A 16,662-nucleotide genomic window follows, 5' to 3' on the forward strand; every position below is an offset into this window, starting at 1 on the left:
TCTGTAAAATGGGGTCAGCAGTCCTCACCCTCTGCTGTCTTTGTGGGGATCCAGTGGGGTGGTAGATGTGAAAATGAGTTTGTGAAGCAGGGACATTGTGTATAGGGCTTCCCTGTGTGCATGCCTGGAACTGCCCAGAGATCCCGTATGGTCTGCTCTCTTTCTCTGGGCTGCTTACCCTTTGCATCTTGCTTCCTCCGTTTCCCTAGCTTGCTCTGTGGCTTCTTTCTGGAATGTTCTGCCCAGAATTCCTGGCTGTGGGACGGGTTTGGGGAGAGTACGGGTAGCTGGAGTCTCTCTGCCTCCTCCCTCCACCATCTCCCACACCCAGAAAGGCAGCCACGCGGCCACATCTATGCAGGCCCCCAATGCACAACAGGCCGGAAATGCCTTGGCAGTGGTTACCATGGTGACAGGTCCTGCTGCTTGGACCACAGTGGCCTGCCAGCTGCCTGCAGGAGCCTGCGAGCCTGGCAACCTGGCACCCTGCAGGCCTCTTCCCAGGCTGAGTGCTCCTGGGGCTGCCCTCCTTGCTCTCCTTGATGCCGAGCACGGTACGCTCTACCCAGGGGCTCTCGGGAATGAGCTGCCTCTCTGGGAACCCATAAGCTGTTCTGGGTCAGACAGGCCTGGTTCGAATTCCAGTTCTGCTGCTTGGGGGTTAGTGACCTTGAACAAGTCACGTTGGTGTGTTTTGAATTTATTGAATTAGGTATGGGAGCCTCATGGGGGAAATTATCCAAGGAGGACAGACCCCAGCCCAAGAGTCATCCTTGCCCCCATCTGTAGCTGTGGCAGGGTCAATGTTGGTCATGGCACTGGTCGCAGCTGAGTCCAAGCCCAGGGCCCTGGACTCATCTCAGCCCCAGGAGTAGACAGTATAGTGTCGTGGGTAGGACCTCAGACTCTGTAGCCAGACCTTGGGTCACAGCTGGGTTCCGGCACTCACTGGAGCCTCACCTGTAGAGGGAGGTAGCGATGAACCCACCTTAGGGATCTGTTGTGTGGATAAAATGGAACTTGCACATGCAAAGTGCTTAGAAGAGTATCTGATGCCTAGTAAGCATGATATAAATGTTGGCAGTGACTGTGACACTGGCCACGAGAACTGGAACTCACGTCGGTCCTCCCACAGGCAGGTGTACTCAGCTCTCATTCACAGCCTGTTAGGGAGAGCAGGCCAGGCAGACAGGAGGCCCCCTTCCTCATCCCAGCCCGTCCGAGGTACCGCCGTGTACGCCCCATCCCTTCCGCCTGGGGACAGGCAAGCTCGGTCCTGGGCAGAAACTCCACCTCCAGTTCGTGAGTTTGAGGATTTTCTCTGCTGCTCCTCCAGCTGGCAGCTGCTCTAGCACCGGCCAGGATCAGACAGCTGGTCGGTGACGGCCCAGAGCCCTCCCGGTCAGGAAAGCCAAGTGCTAGGGACAGATGAACACCCAGCGGAGATGCCGCCTCTGATGTCATCTGAAGAATGAGGGAGCCCGAGGAAGGGGGCTCGGGTGGGAGCTGAAGTAGGAGCTGTTCTGGGAACACTTTACTGGGAACACATCCCTAGACTTGACTGCGAGAGGGCTCGCTAGGCCTCCCTGCGTAGAGAGGGGGATCGGTCCAGAACGAAGGCCAATCTGGGGCAAAACATTAGCCAGCTGGCCCAGAAGCAGAAGGGAGGACTGAATTGCCCTCCCGCTCCCTCAGGTTCAGCCAAGGTCCTGCTAACAGGGAGTTGGTGGCCAAGAGGAAACTGGGCACAAGTGGCATCCAGGGAGCCCCCGGGGCTCTGAGAGCCTCGGCTGGAGGATGGTGGCCACTCTTGGAGCTGGGGTCTGGGGGAGGTGGCCCCAGGGTGCTCTCTGCTCCCCCCCGTGGCACTCAGGTCGCAGGACGGTCGGAGCCGGGAGAGGCTGCTGTGAGGTGACCCTCCCGCCCCCCCTTCCCCCAGGGCATCGCGTCTGTGTTCTCGAACCGCACGTCGCGCAAGTCGGCCTCCCGCGCGCAGACCGCCCGCGGCGCCATGGCTGATGGCGAGGGCTACCGGCACCCCACGGAGGTGCAGATGAGTCAGCTCGTGCTGCCGTGCCACACCAACCAGCGTGGCGAGCTGAGCGTCGGGCAGCTGCTCAAGTGGATCGACACCACCGCCTGCCTGTCCGGTGAGCCTCTGCCGGGCACCGGCGTCCTCCCGCGGGGGCCCCGCGGTTGTCAGAGACGGGCACTGTCCCCCCCCAGCACCGCACTCATTCCTCATTCTGCTCTTGGCTCCTGCTGTTCCCCCTGCCTGCAACACCAACCCCCCCAGCTCAGCTCAGACCCGCCCGCTCGCCCCCAGACGCCCCCACTTCTGAGGGCTGGCCTGCGTCCGTGGGTCCCCGCTCCAGCACGGTGCGCCCCAGCGGGGCCGCCCCGACGGGCCTGAGGGCACCGGGAGCCAGGGCCACAGCTGCCTGCCCTCCTGAACTGAGGGGAGCTGAAGTGAGCTCGTTNCCCCGCGCTGCTTGATGGGGGCTGGGCAAGAGGCAGAGTTGGGTCTGTGGGAGAACAGACCTGGGGGCAGGGGAGGGATTCCGGAGGGACTAAGGTGGCGGTGAGCACAGTCCCCAGGGTAGGAGTGACTCAGGCAGGGAAACGGAGGAGGGTGAAGCCCACGGCAGAGGGCACCTGGGAGGGCTGGGGAGTAGAATAGCCCAGGGGGATCGTTCAGTCATTCAACAGCTGCTAACTGGGTGTTTCCCTCGGGCCAGGCGCTGTTCCCGGACCGGCCCAGCAGTGAACGAGATGGGCAAAACTCCTGGGCCTCAAGTGACTTGTAGGCTCCCATCAGGGAGAGACACCAGGCAGACAAAACCCGATAAACAAACAGGGTCAGGGTGTAGAAACCGAGGTGAAGAAAGTAGAGGAGGGTGGGGGTGCAGGCCAGGAGGCACAGCCTTAGCTCAGGCCACCTGACATTTGCTCAGAGGCCTGGTGACATGGGCACACTGCTAACGCACGGCTTTCTTCCGACGCCAGCCGAGAGGCACGCTGGCTGCCCCTGCGTCACCGCTTCCATGGACGATATCTATTTTGAGCACACCATTAGGTAAGTGGCTCCTCCTGCTTCTTGGTCCCCTTGGTCTGTCCACCACGAAGCCAGGGCCCCTCCTCCATCTCCCCACCTGGTTGGCCTGTGAGCTGCCTGGAACCCTGGAACCTGACTCGACTGTCAGGGCCTCTGCGGAGCGGGTACAGGCCTGTCTGCAGGGGCTCTGGGAGACCCATGGACCAGGAGCTGGCTTGCTGCTGGGTGCTGTGGGGTGGGTTCCCACGCCCAGGTTTGCAGTTGGACGTTGCTGAGGCAGTACCATGGGGTGCTCTGTGACTTTGGGGAAGCCAGTCTCTTTCTCTGGGCCTCAGTTTTCCTATCTGCCGAATGGAAGGGATTAGACTTAATTGGTGCATATCCTTTCAAACTTGGACATTCTCTGTGGGTCGTTGGTCATTGGACCGTAGAAAGTTTCCTAGGCAAGGACCCTTGGCAAAGCCTGAGTCAGAAGCTTGGGCCATTCAGCCTCTGCTTACATACCCCTGGGAATGAGGAGTTCACTACCTCACAGTTTTTTGTTTTGTGGTTGCGTTTTAAAATGTCTGTCCTGGTTAGAAAACTCTGCATCGCCCCGTGCTGAGCTTTGCCTCCATTTAGCTTTGCTGGGACTCGAGGACATGCCAAGCCCTTAGCCCAGGACAGGCTGCAGCTTCTGCACACAGTGTTCTGGCCTCCAGGCCTGCTCCTAAACTCACTGTCAGTGCCTAGGACATCAGACACCAAGGGCTGATTCATGGCTTTCTGGATACCCAGCATGTTGTGGCTAAGGAGAATATTTGGCCAATCCCTGTCTTCATTTATTTGGTCCTTTGTCACTACTTGCACCTGTTCCGGACCAATGCCCATGCTGGGTTTGGGGTATACAAAGTCAACTGGAGCATGGTCCCTGTGCTCCAGGAGCTCCCCTTTGTCGGGAGGCAGATGTAGAGACATAATTTCAATTCAAAGGGGTGCCTGTCTTGCTAATAATGATCTCTCACAAATGAGTCAGCCTTGTAACACTTTTTCTAAGTATCTCTCTCTCTCTCTTTTTTTAAAGATTTTATTTATTTATTTGACAGAGAGAGAGAGAGAGACAGCCAGCGAGAGAGGGAACACAAGCAGGGGGAGTGGGAGAGGAAGAAGCAGGCTCCCAGCAGAGCACGGAGCCTGATGTGGGGCTTGATCCCAGGACCTTGGGATCACGCCCTGAGCCGAAGGCAGACGCTTAACGACTGAGCCACCCAGGCGCCCCACTAAGTATCTCTTATTTTAGAGTATTTTTTTTTTAAGATTTATTTATTTATTTATGTGACAGATGAGACAGCCAGCGAGAGAGGGAACACAAGCAGGGGGAGTGGGAGAGGAAGAAGCAGCCTCACAGCAGAGGAGCCTGACGTGGGGCTCGATCCCATAACGCCGGGATCACGCCCTGAGCTGAAGGCAGATGCTTAACCGCTCTGCCACCCAGGCGCCCCTAGAGTATTTTTGATTTACAAAAAAAGTTGTATCTCAGAAGATCATATGGCGAGTTCCTACATATCTCACACCCCGTCCCCCTATTATTAACATATTAATTAGTACAGTACCTTTGTCACTATGAATGAACTAATATTGATGCATTATTTATAATGTCTTTTTAATATGTTAACTTATTTAATCCTCAGAACAATGCTACGAGGTTCTGGCTATTAGTATCCTCATTTTACAGATGAAGAAACTGAGGCACAGAGAGATGAAATAACTTGCTTAAGGTCATACAGCTAGTGGAGGACCCAGGAGCCTCTTGTTCTTAACCATTGGGCCACATTTTCTATATGTCTGGGGGTGAGTGTAATGGCATAGAGTTATGGGGGGCTTCCTGGAGGAGGTGTTCGAGCTGGCTTCAGTACCATCAACACCGTATGCAGTGACACTCTGAAGGCCAGGGGAGCTGCGTCTGGGCCAGTTCGAGATCTCTGCTGCCATCACAGGTTTTGGCACTCAGAGGAGCTAGGGAGGAGGGGGCTGGGGGTAGGGAGTGGACTTGCGTGATGAATGGACCCGCTGCAGGACTCAGAGAGTGAAGGTGAGTCTGGGCCAAGGAGGATGTGGGTGGGAGGGGAGGCCAGAAAAGATCCTGGGAAGGAGGGCAAGCTGGGGATGGGTCAGGAGCAAGGTTGGTGACCAGGAAAGACCTGGCTGCCCCTGAGGAAACCTGCAGAAGGTTTTTTGCTTTGTTTTTGGTTTTAGCCATTTAAAAATATTTCAAAATGTATCTCTAAGTGGTAAGAACTCCTTTTAAACATAACATCAACGTCATTACTACACCTAAACAAAATTGGCCATAATTTCTCACGCATGTCAAATAGCCAGTCAGCATTTAGGGGCCCGCACTGTCTCCTGATTTTGTTTCTATTTTATTTTGCTTTATAGTTGTTTTTTGTTCAAGTCAAGATGCAGATAAAGTTGCAATTGGTTGCCGTGTCTCTTAAGTTTTTTTTGTTTTTTTTTTTTAAAGATTTTATTTATTTATTTGACAGAGATAGAGACAGCCAGCGAGAGAGGGAACACAAGCAGGGGGAGTGGGAGAGGAAGAAGCAGGCTCATAACGGAGGAGCCTGATGTGGGGCTCGATCCCACAACGCCAGGATCACGCCCTGAGCCTAAGGCAGACGTTTAACCGCTGTGCCACCCAGGCGCCCCTCTTAAGTTTTTTTTTAATCTATAGATGCTACCCCTCCCCCAGTACCCTGTCTCCTTNTCCCAGGAGGAGCCTGATGTGGGGCTCGATCCCACAACGCCAGGATCACGCCCTGAGCCTAAGGCAGACGTTTAACCGCTGTGCCACCCAGGCGCCCCTCTTAAGTTTTTTTTTAATCTATAGATGCTACCCCTCCCCCAGTACCCTGTCTCCTTACCATCTTTCTCCTTTTTCCTCAGAATTTATTTGTGGAGGAGACCTGGTCATTTGCCCTCTCAAGTTCTCCACCGTCTGGGTTTTGCTGTTAGCATCACTGTGGTGTCATTTAATATGCTCCTCTGTCCCCTGCCAGTAAATTGGTCCCGGGGAAGGGCTTGCACGGGGCTCATTGTGGGAACTGCCTCTCTGTGATGTGAAGAATACCCAGAGGGTGTGTTGGGGAGCTAGAGACTTGAGGGTGCCCCTCCGGAGGCTGGGCAGTGACCCTGGGGAAGGAGCCCGTTTGGGCTTGAGCTGTGCAGTGGAAGAGTCAGGAGGGAAGAGGTGCTCAGGAGTCCAAATGGGTGTCTGCCTGGCTTTGGGGGAAGCTAGTGAGGAGGATGAGGGGAGCGAGAGGAGGGGGAGGAGAGGAGGAGGAGGAGGGGGAAAAAGAGGAAGAGGGGGAAGAGGAGGAGGGGGAGGAGGAAGAGACACAAATATCTCTCTTTTTAGCACCACAGAAAATAGACTGTTATTTTCATTTTAGGGATCATGGAAATTTTTTCCTAATTTCTTATCATGAAAACTTTCAACACTCTAGAAAACTTGAATAGTGCAATGATCAACACCAGTGAGATTCAAGAGTTAACATTTTTTGGGCTAAATATGCTTTATCTATATATGGATAAATAAATACACATACTTCTCTTTCTCTCTCTCTTTTCTCAACTATTTGAAAGTAAGTTGCAGACATCCTGCTGCTTCATCCCTCCAACGTCAGCACGCATCTCCTAGAAATGGCAGTCCCTTCCATGCCTATTAGGACTGCTGACGACAGAAATGGACAAGTCCTTGGCGAACGTGGGCTTCTATTATTTATGGAGCTCCTGCTGTGGGGCCGGGCCTGGCGCTGGCTGTGTCACACCCCGTCTCACTTGACCGTCAATAGTCACGCATCTCGGCACTTCACAGACAAGGAGATAGGCTCAGAGAGGCAAAGTGACTCACCCAAGGTCACGCAGCTCAGTAGTGTGACCGTCATGCTACAGCTGGACTGGAGCCCAGGCCCACGTGACTCTTCCCACTGTGTCCACTGCCGCCCCTTGACAGGCAGGCCCCTTGGAAGGGACCCTTCCTAGCTTTGGGGAGGAGGCTGTGCATTTGAGGAAGAAGTTCGCACTATGCTGTCTATGTCTGTGAGCTAAGGCACAGAGAGATGAAAGGACTTGCTCACGGTCGCCCCAGCCCCTGCCTGGCTCCTCCTCCTGGCTTACCCTCTCTGATGTTCAGTCCCCCCAAACCTACCTGTCACGCTTATCTAGAGGCTCTAAGGAGGTAATGCACACTGCTTGGCACAGAGTAGGCAATCTTTACATGTTTCTGTTTTTCTTCCCACCCTCTGTTTATAGTCCCTTGTACTTAGTAGGCATTCAATATACGTGCAATGCATTAATTCAGTAGGCCACTATTTATGGAGGGCCTACCCTGTGCCGTGTGCTAGGCCTTCAAGGGTCTATGGTGAGCAAGACAGGTGTGATCCTGGCCCTGGTGGAGCTTAAGGATTGTGGACAAGACAGGCCCATCTGTTGGAAGAAGTGTCGGGAGGGTGAACCTTATGGAGCGACAGAGGGGCGGGGCAGGTGCCTGAGGGGGTACTGTTGAGCCTCAAGCAAAGAGAAGCTTGAGCATTCACTGGACAAGGGGGAGATGAATGAAATCATGCCTCCACCTCCCTACCTGTAAAATGAGGGGCTAATGCTATCTCGACAGCTTGCTTTGAGGACTCAGTGACATTGCCATTGTGAATATGGTCTGTAAGCTGTGACATTCCCCTGCCAGTTCCCCTCAGCAGAGGCCCTGCAAGAATCTGGGCCCTTCTTCCTTCCCTCTCTCCCCTCTGGAAGGCCCACCTCCTGCTTTTCTCTCCCCAGTGTTGGACAAGTGGTGAATATCAAGGCCAAGGTGAACCGGGCCTTCAACTCCAGTATGGAGGTGTGTGGGGTGGTTGCTGCCTGGCGGTGGGTAGGTGGGTGGCTGGGGTTTCTACCTGCTCTCCCTTCCCAGCCCCCAGCCTGGACACACTCACACTCACAGCGCCCTGGTGGAGGCAGCACAGTTCTGAAACAGCTGGCAGGGCTGGGAGGATCCAAGGATCTTCCTGTCCAATACCCCATAACACAGAAGGGCAAACTGAGGCCCAGGGAGGGGAAGAGACTTGCCTCAGGTCACCAGGTCACATAGATTCCAACCTGAGACTTGACCTTCAGCCTCCTGGGTCTTCACACCTCACCTCAGACCCTCTTCAGCAGCCAGGTGATCTTGGGAAAGTGTGGAAGGCAGCCACTGGGCCTGACCCTGGAGGCAGCAGGGCTGGAGCAGGGAAAGCCCTGAACTTCAGTGCGTTAGCTTACCTCCCACAGCCTCTGTCTCTCCATCTGTGAAATGGGAGCATGGTTCCTATGCTGCAGGGTTCTTAAGCGAGCTCTGTGAGCTCTGGGGGAGAGACTCTCTTTCCCACCTGTAGATGGCAGGCTCAGGCAGCTTCCCCTAGCCAGGCCACTGGTTACTGAGGGGCCACTGAGGCTGGGGGGGGCAGAGTCCTGACTGCCTCTGTGTACCCCCTGGACACCCCCCAGATGTCTATCTTTCAATGTAGCCAATATTTTACCTACTTTAAGTCCTTTCCTAGATACAGTCTCATTTTCATTCTCTCCTAGGTATGCTCACTCCCATTTCATTCACCCATTCACTCATTCATTCATATTTTAAGTAGGCTCCATGCCCAATGTGAGGCTTGAAATCATGACCCTGAGATTAAGAGTCACACCTGAGGCAGCCAGGTGCCCTATGCTCACTCCCATTTTATAGATGAGGAAACCAAGGACGAGAGAAGGGCAGTGACTTGCCCAAGGCTTTCCAGGGACCCAGGGGTAGAATCAGAACCTGTCTCAGCTTTCTGGCCTCCTTGACTCAGTAGGTGATACAGAAATACGAGTCCTGGCCTGGGGTGGGCCTTCCTGTCTCATCGAGTGGTGGAGCCTCAGGTTGGGAGCTCCATTTCTCCCTTCCTCACTCCTCCTACCTTTTCTTCCTCTCCAGGTGGGCATCCAGGTGGCCTCCGAGGACCTGTGTTCTGAGAAGCAGTGGACCGTGTGCAAGGCCTTGGCCACCTTTGTGGCCCACCGGGAGCTCTCCAAGGTAGGGGGCTACCCCCATCTGCTTGTTGTGGCAGGCCAGGACCGGGGTGGCGAAGCTAGGGGTTGGTGGAGGGGTGGAGGTGGGGATGCTTCAGGGAATTCAACGAGGAAGCTTCCTCCAACTGTGGCCGGACCCCAGGCACCTTCCCTCGCTCCTCTTCCCTACATCTCCTGTGTGTCCCACGTGGGACCCTTCAGATCTCACCATTCCCTTACGTGTTCTATCGACCAGCCCCCCCATCCTCTGTGCTTTTGCCAAAGAAAGGGGACTGGGGAGATTTGGAGGACGAAAGTGAAATATCAGTCAACACGGAGATGGGAAGATGGGGATAGAGAGGGGACGAAGACTTGTAACCATCCAGCAACCCCAGGCGTACGATGAGGCTGGGGGCACAGCCCTCCCGCTGTTTCAGGAAGCCTGTCCTGAGCATCCCCTCGCCACCCCCACCCACAGGTGAAGCTCAAGCAGATCACGCCGCGGACGGAGGAGGAGAAGATGGAGCACAGCGTGGCGGCCGAGCGCCGACGCATGCGGCTGCTCTACGCGGACACCATCAAGGACCTCCTGGCCAACTGCGCCATTCAGGATGGTGAGTGGCCGTGGGTACGGAGGGCAGCTGGCGTCCTGCGGCCCCCCTCTGTCCTCGGCCCCCGCTGGGCAGAGGGAGGAAAGGAGTCCCCTTGGGTCGTCCATGCACTGTCCTGATGACCCTCTTGCCTCAAGGTCTCCAGCAGGGAAGGGCATGCTTGGGCCTCTTGCTCAGCTCCCAGGAGCTGTGAAGGTGGAATTAGGACACGAGGAAAACCCTTTGTTGTCCACAGAATGTATTTGGATCGCTAGGATTCAAGGTATTTGGGAAGGCACTATTGAGCATGGCCTCGAAGACTGTAGGAGTCTTTACAAAGCACACATATATATATGCACACATAATACACACATAGACACATGTACAAACATAAATAATATGCATATAGACCCACGTATAGAATACGTACGCAAGACTCTCTCCTACCCAGAACCCGGACCCCTCCAGTTACTCCTTTTTGGGCACCTTTCCAGAAGATTCCCTGCATATTGAAGCATACTCTGTATTATTTAGCTCTATCTTTTTACCCAAAAGGGAATATACAGTACACGCTGTTCTGTATCTTACTTCTTTCCCCTTAAAAGTACGTCTCGGAGATTGTTCTCTACCAGCACACAAAGATCTCCTGTGGAGTGGTAGGATTTTGACAGATGGAAAGAAAGGAAAGGTTTTCCTGATGGAGAGCACAGGCTGGGCAAAGGCCCAGAGGGGTAACCTTGGACTCACTCACCGATCTCCAGAGTGGTAGGATGTGGGGTCTTCCTTGAAGCCTAGAGGAGGCAACTGTAGGACAATTCAAACATAGTTCAGCTGCCCAGAGTGGGAGAGAGCAGGTGGGAGCTGTTGGCCCCGGTAAAGCAGTGAGGGGGGCTCCCGGTTCCTTGTGCTTATGTGTGTGGAGTCTGGGGGCTGTGGCTGGGGAGGCCTGGCTCTTCCTGGTGTCTTTGAGATCCCCCTAGAGCCATCCATCCGCTGAAGCCCTCCCCCATCCCTCTTGTCCTGACAGCCCTTCTACCCGAGGGTTAGTCCCAATGCCTTAGCGTGGCACCCGGGCCTTTGGCTGGCCACGCAGCTTTACCTGGTGCTGACCTTTTACTTGCCCTCAGCTCCACGTAAGCCAAGGCTTCATTGCTTCCTGTGACTGTCCTACCCATCCTGTCTTCAGGTCTCAGCTCAGCCCCCCCCACCCCCCGCCTGCCTGTGGCATCTCGGAGCAGCCTGCAAGCCAAGTGAAAGGCCACCTCTCTGAACGGGCCGTCCCCGATGAGGTCTCTCTCCCTGGTCGATGGGAGACGTGTGGCACCTCCTTGGGTTAGGGGGATTGTATCAGCATCTGCTTCTCTGACCCCCCAAGGCCCTGCCCTCTGTTGGGCCTCTCCTACTAAGAATCTTCTGAAACCGTTGCCCCTGAAGGACAGGGCCTGTCAGGGCAGAGGGAGGGAAGAGCTATCCTTTTGAGAGTCTATCTCCTAGTTTGGTGCCAAGCGCGCTAGAATCACGATCACACTTCATCTTCGCAATCCTCATGGGTTGGGTCTGACATCTGCCCTCCACCAATGAGGAAACTGAGGGTCAGAGAGGTCCCCTGACTGGCCCTGGTCATACAGCCTGTGTAGGGTGGTGCTGAGGTTCAGACCCAGGTGTGTCTTCTCTGCAAGTGGGTGTCCCGCCCACTGCCCTGCGACAGCCTCACCTGCTGCATCCCAAGTCCTCCTGTTCCTAACCCGGGGCCGGCACTCGCAGTGCCTCCCTCTGCCCTTCCCGGGTCAGATCTGGAGAGCAGAGACTGCAGCTGCATGGTGCCAGCCGAGAAGACCCGCGTGGAGAGCGTGGAGCTGGTCCTGCCCCCCCATGCCAATCACCAAGGCAATACCTTCGGGGGCCAGATCATGGCCTGGATGGAGAACGTGGCCACCATTGCAGCCAGGTGAGGGGCGAGTGCGTTGCTTCTGCCTTCCCCCTTTCTCTCCCTCCTTCCCTTGGCCGGCTCCCTCTGGGGGAGAAACCCCAGCTTGGTGTTGGCATTCAAGGCTTCAGGAGTTTGGCTGTTCTGTTAGGGAAACCTAGGGCTTTCAGACCGGGAGAGCCAGAAAGGAGGGATTTTTCTGTGAGCTGGCCGTTCCCTCCTCGACTTAGAAAACCTCCGCAGTCCTCATCACCTGCATGGGAAATGCCATGCCGCTGGCTGGCCCGGTGCTAGGTGCTAGGCTCTAGGCCTCCCCTTGGCCTGGCCCTGCCTGCTGCTTCCTGTATCTTATGCTCCCTGCCATTCCCATCCTCCGCGTTCCCAGCCCTGGCTTTACTCATGCTCTACCCCACCCCCCATGCCACTTCCTCTCCTTTTGGTCTGCTAAAATCTACGAAGCTTCTGTAACTGTTCCCTTCTCCCTAGAGGTGAAAACAATTCCTTCCTTCTTCTAAAATCTCTGCACTTGTCTGGGGCTTGTTCTCTAGATATGGGGGTATTTTTTTATAGCTATGATAACTGACATTCACTGACTGACCCTCATACCTCTATGACTTTGTATTTGCTGTTGCCTCTGCCAGGAGTGCCCCCTTCAACCCATGTCTTCCTCAGCCAGGGGAATTACTCCTCACCTCTGAAGAGCCTGGCTCAAATGGCCCCTCCCCTGTGTTGCCCCCGTGGGACCCAGTGCATAAGCAGTGCCATTTCGGGCAGCCCAGCCTATGTGTGTGATAAGATCTCAGAGGAGAGTCACAGCCCAGATAGTCAGGGAAGGCTTCCTGGGGAAGAGCTCTTGAGCTGGACCTTGAATGACAAGTAGCTTTGGGTAAGGGGAGGGCTTCTCAGCGTAGAAGCAGCAGGTGCTGGGGTTTAAAGGGAAAATGGGGAAAGGATTAGCCCAAGCCCTGTGCTTTCATCTGTTGCCTCAAGCTCAGCTGCTTGATAGCCATGCATAGACCTGAGTGTTCTAAGCTGTGAAATGGGACTTTAGTTCTGTTTCTCTGAGCAGAAGTGTCCGGGGTGGGTGGGAGTGGGTGGGCCAGTGGGCAGTGCATGTGATTCTGGGCTGGGTCTGTGGGTGGGGGAGAGGCTGACGCAGGCCTGTGGCTGAAGCACTGGGGCATTGATCCTGTCTCCCTGACCCTGGCCTCCTCCAGCCGGCTGTGCCGTGCCCACCCTACGCTGAAGGCCATTGAGATGTTCCACTTCCGGGGCCCTTCCCAAGTTGGGGACCGCCTGGTGCTCAAAGCCATTGTGAACAACGCCTTCAAGCATAGGTAAGGGGCGGGACCAGGGCCCCCTGGGATTGAGGGCTCTTCCTGACCCAAGAAGGGGCCCAGTTGCAAAACTGCCAGGGACCCTTTCCCCTGCAGTCGAGGCCCATGAGGTCTAAACCCTGCCCGGCTGCTAGGTGCCTTCACCGTGACCAAGACGCAGCTCTACTCTTCCCTCCTCTGGGCTCCCCAGCCCTGTGGCTCCTGCGGTCTCAGATCATACCCTGTGCTCAGCATGTCACTGTCTCTCTTCCCAGCTCCTGCCTCTGGGCCTGGCGTACTGTGCGTGCTCACATCATAGGGCCCCCTCTTGCCAGTGTTCCCTCATTTATCAAATCCTTCCCTACCTTTCTCTGAAAGCAACAATTCGTTCCTGGATCCCTTAATTTGGAGTGAATCCTGATACCTCCGAGAAAGCTTGCTTTAAATATGTATCTGTGTTGGTGATTTCAAAGATCATATTGTAGCTGTTAAAAGTGAGGAAGCCACAGGGCACCTGGGCAGCTCAGTCCTTTAAGTGGCTGCATTCGGCTCAGGTCATGATCCCACTGTCCTGGGATCGAGCCCCGCATTGGGCTCCCTGCTTAGTGAGGAACCTGCTTCTCCCTCTCCTTCTGCCCTTCCCCATGTTCATGCTCTCTCTCTCTCAAATAAATAACTAAATCTTAAAAAAAAAAAAAAAAAAAAAAAAAAAAGTGAGGGAGCCAGGCTCTCTGGTTTCGAGTTTGGCTCACCTTTTACTGGCTGTGTGGCTTAAGGCATGTTACTGAACATCTCTGAATTTCAGTTTTTTTTTTTTTTTTTTTCTGTCTTTCTTTTTCTTATAACTGTACTCTTTATTTATTTCAGGGAGATAAAGAGAGCCTGTGAGCAGGGTGGGGTGTGGGGGGTTTAGGGTGGGGTCAGGGGAGGACCGGGGCAGAGGGAGAGAGAGAATCACAAGCGGGCTTCACGCTCAGTGTGCAGTCCCACACGGGGCTCCAGCCCACGGCCCCGAGATCGTGACCTGAGCCGAAATCAAGAGTCAGATGCTTAACCGCCTGAGCCGCCCAGACGCCCCACTTGAGCTCCAGTTGTTTTGTCCATAAAATGGGGTTCGCCACAACTACATCCTAGTTGTGAGGACTCAATGCGGTCTTACCGGTAGCAGGCCAGAGAAGGTGTGCAATGCAGGAGTATTGTTACTGTCATGGTCATTACTCACAGTCTCACCGGCGCACGGTCTGCTGCCGTGGCGGGGAGGCCCTGAACCTGGAACGGCAAGGCCCCCCCTTCCAGTCCAACTTCCCTTCCTGGCTGTTGTGTGACCTTGGCCCGGTGACTGTCCTGTTCTAGGTCTTGGTTCCCCCTCCGCATAACGTCCGCATGCTGGGATCGTAGAGCTTCCTAAGCGAGGGGAATGGGGGTGGCTGCTTTTTTGTAATTCATGAAGACAGATATACAGAAACAGCAATAACTGAACTGTCAGGAGCACAGCTGCTAGAGCCCTTGTGAAGATGTGTGTAAGGGACATTTTTTCCAAGTAGAGTCAGCACCCCCACCTTCTTGCTCATGTCCTTCCAGAATCCTTTGCAGTTTACATTGCATATTGTATACATATATGTACATATATACGTGTGTCTGTATTATGTACGTATATATTATATTATATATACACGTGTGTGTGTATGCTTATATATGCATATATTTATGTATTGCCCCATTCCCCAGCTGTTAGCCCATGAACGCGTGGACCAAACCAGTTTGCTCCTTTCTGTGGTCCCAGTGACTAGCACAGGCCCAGGCATGTAGAAAGTGCTCTGTAAACACTGATGAAAGGGAGCAGTTTCGGGTTTCCTACCAGAGGGATTCTGAGCTGGGCTGCTGGGAGAGCTGCAGGAGCATGCATGTGTGCACAGGTGTGCGTGCATGCGCGTGTATGTGTGTGTGGGGAGGGGGCACGGGCTCAGGAAGGTCCGTCCAGCATGGAAACGGCCGTCCCTCTCCTTCAGCATGGAGGTGGGTGTGTGCGTGGAGGCTTACCGCCAGGAGGCCGAGACCCATCGGCGGCACATCAACAGTGCCTTCATGACCTTCGTGGTCCTGGATGCGGATGACCAGCCTCGGACACTGCCCTGGATTCAGCCCCAGCCTGGGGTGAGTGGCACCCTGCCCCAGCACCAGCTCTCCTCCCTCTCTACCTGGGGTGGTGGGGCCTGCTAGCCTCTGACACAGCCAGGGAGTGATGGGCTCAGTCCTGCCCCTCTGCCAGCACACAGCCAGCTTGCAGTGCCCTGTGACGCCCAGAGATGCCCCTTGTGCAAGGTAGGCACGCCTGGGTCTGTCTGAAAGAACTCGGCCGTGCACAGTTAGCTCAGTTAGGTGGTAACAGTCATTCGTGAGCCTGCGGAATTGGAGGAGGCTTTGGGGTCAGAAGTGGGTTGGAACTTCCCTCTGCCACGTTCTAGTGGGCGCCCTCTGCAAGTTTCCAGTCCCCGCCTGTAAAGCAGGTGTATCTGTACTCCTGCCTCACGGGGACGTTGCGGGGGGTGCCTGAGGGGCACTGACCCTGTGCCTGGCTAAGCCCCGTAGGCACTCAGTAAATGGTGGCCTTTAGCAGGAGGTGACAGGAGAGCAAGAGGCATAAGGACAAGAGTCAGGGGCTTGGGTTCAAAGCCTGTCTCTTAAAAAATGCCATCTTGGGCCTCCTGTGGGCCAGTTCTGGGCTTCCTTCCAGGGGGCTGAGGGGTGACCTTGGAGAGGCATTCCCTCTCTCTGGGAAGGTCCCCTGCCCTGCTTGCCTGCCTCACAGGGCCGAGAATTGGCTGTGAAAACCCCCCACTCCGCAGCTGGGCATTGGCAGGGGCCGGGGGTGGGAGGAGCCCGGCAGATGAGGGGTGGTAAACAGTTCACAAGTGCGTCTCAGCCTGTGTTGGTTGATGCTCGTGAGTGGAGAGACATCAGAAGCAGTGGTTAAGAGGGTGAGCTCTGGGTCAGGCCATCAGGGTTCTGTTCCTGGCCCCACTTCTTACGCCTACGACCTTGGGTAAGCCACTCACTTTNGCCCCTCCCTTTTTTTTTTTTTTTTTAAAGATTTTATTTATTTATTTGACAGAGAGAAAGACAGGCAGCGAGAGAGGGAACACAAGCAGGGGGAGTGGGAGAGGAAGAAGCAGGCTCCTAGTGGAGGAGCCTGATGTGGGGCTCGATCCCAGAACGCCGGGATCACGCCCTGAGCCGAAGGCAGACGCTTAACGACTGTCACCCAGGCGCCCCAAGCCACTCACTTTTCTGTGCCTCAGTTTCCTCCTCTGTAAAATGGGGACAAGAGGGTTGTGGCAAGACTTGACATTCTGCACGGAAGGTGCTTTAGAAGAGTGCCTGGTAGGAGCAAGTGCCCAGGAATGTGGGCTCTTCCTGGCACTGTCTGTGCCCTTTGCGATCCCCTTGTGCAGAGGAGGACGTCGAGGTCAGCGAGGGCAGGTGGTGTTCCCAGAGTCAGTCAGAGAGTCTGCGGGAAGCTGGGGCTGGAGCTCAGAGCCTCGGCCCTCTCCTGTCTGGGTTCCTTTGCCTGCAGCTGCCCCCATGAGACCTGAGCTCCATGTTAGGGCTGCAGGGGCTCCTCGGGCCTTGGGGGGCAGACAGCAACACGGGAGTGGGAGCGGGGAGGAGGGCACAAGCCGCTCGTCTGGCCCACACCATAGTCTGTCCCTGCATCTC

General features: G+C 55.2%; 1 protein-coding gene across 8 annotated transcripts in view; it reads left to right on the forward strand.

Moving 5' to 3' along the window:
- ACOT11 (acyl-CoA thioesterase 11) overlaps positions 1-16,662 on the forward strand; it is a 59,200-nt gene that overhangs the window by 31,935 nt on the left and 10,603 nt on the right. For 4 of the 8 annotated variants that reach the window (XM_034653151.1, XM_034653127.1, XM_034653155.1 and 1 more), the window contains exons 3-9: positions 3,007-3,076; positions 7,871-7,931; positions 9,039-9,137; positions 9,591-9,726; positions 11,467-11,650; positions 12,847-12,966; positions 14,955-15,099. In XM_034653151.1, the coding sequence (XP_034509042.1) occupies positions 3,007-3,076; positions 7,871-7,931; positions 9,039-9,137; positions 9,591-9,726; positions 11,467-11,650; positions 12,847-12,966; positions 14,955-15,099 (815 nt within the window). Of the gene's footprint in view, positions 1-156; positions 555-1,939; positions 2,151-3,006; positions 3,077-6,422; positions 7,932-9,038; positions 9,138-9,590; positions 9,727-11,466; positions 11,651-12,846; positions 12,967-14,954; positions 15,100-16,662 lie in introns of those variants that run through there. The other 4 variants (XM_034653144.1, XM_034653132.1, XM_034653162.1 and 1 more) reach the window with 4 other exon arrangements.

Source organism: Ailuropoda melanoleuca, chromosome 2 (genome assembly GCF_002007445.2).
Source record: "Ailuropoda melanoleuca isolate Jingjing chromosome 2, ASM200744v2, whole genome shotgun sequence".
In the NCBI taxonomy this organism is placed as follows: domain Eukaryota; kingdom Metazoa; phylum Chordata; class Mammalia; order Carnivora; family Ursidae; genus Ailuropoda; species Ailuropoda melanoleuca.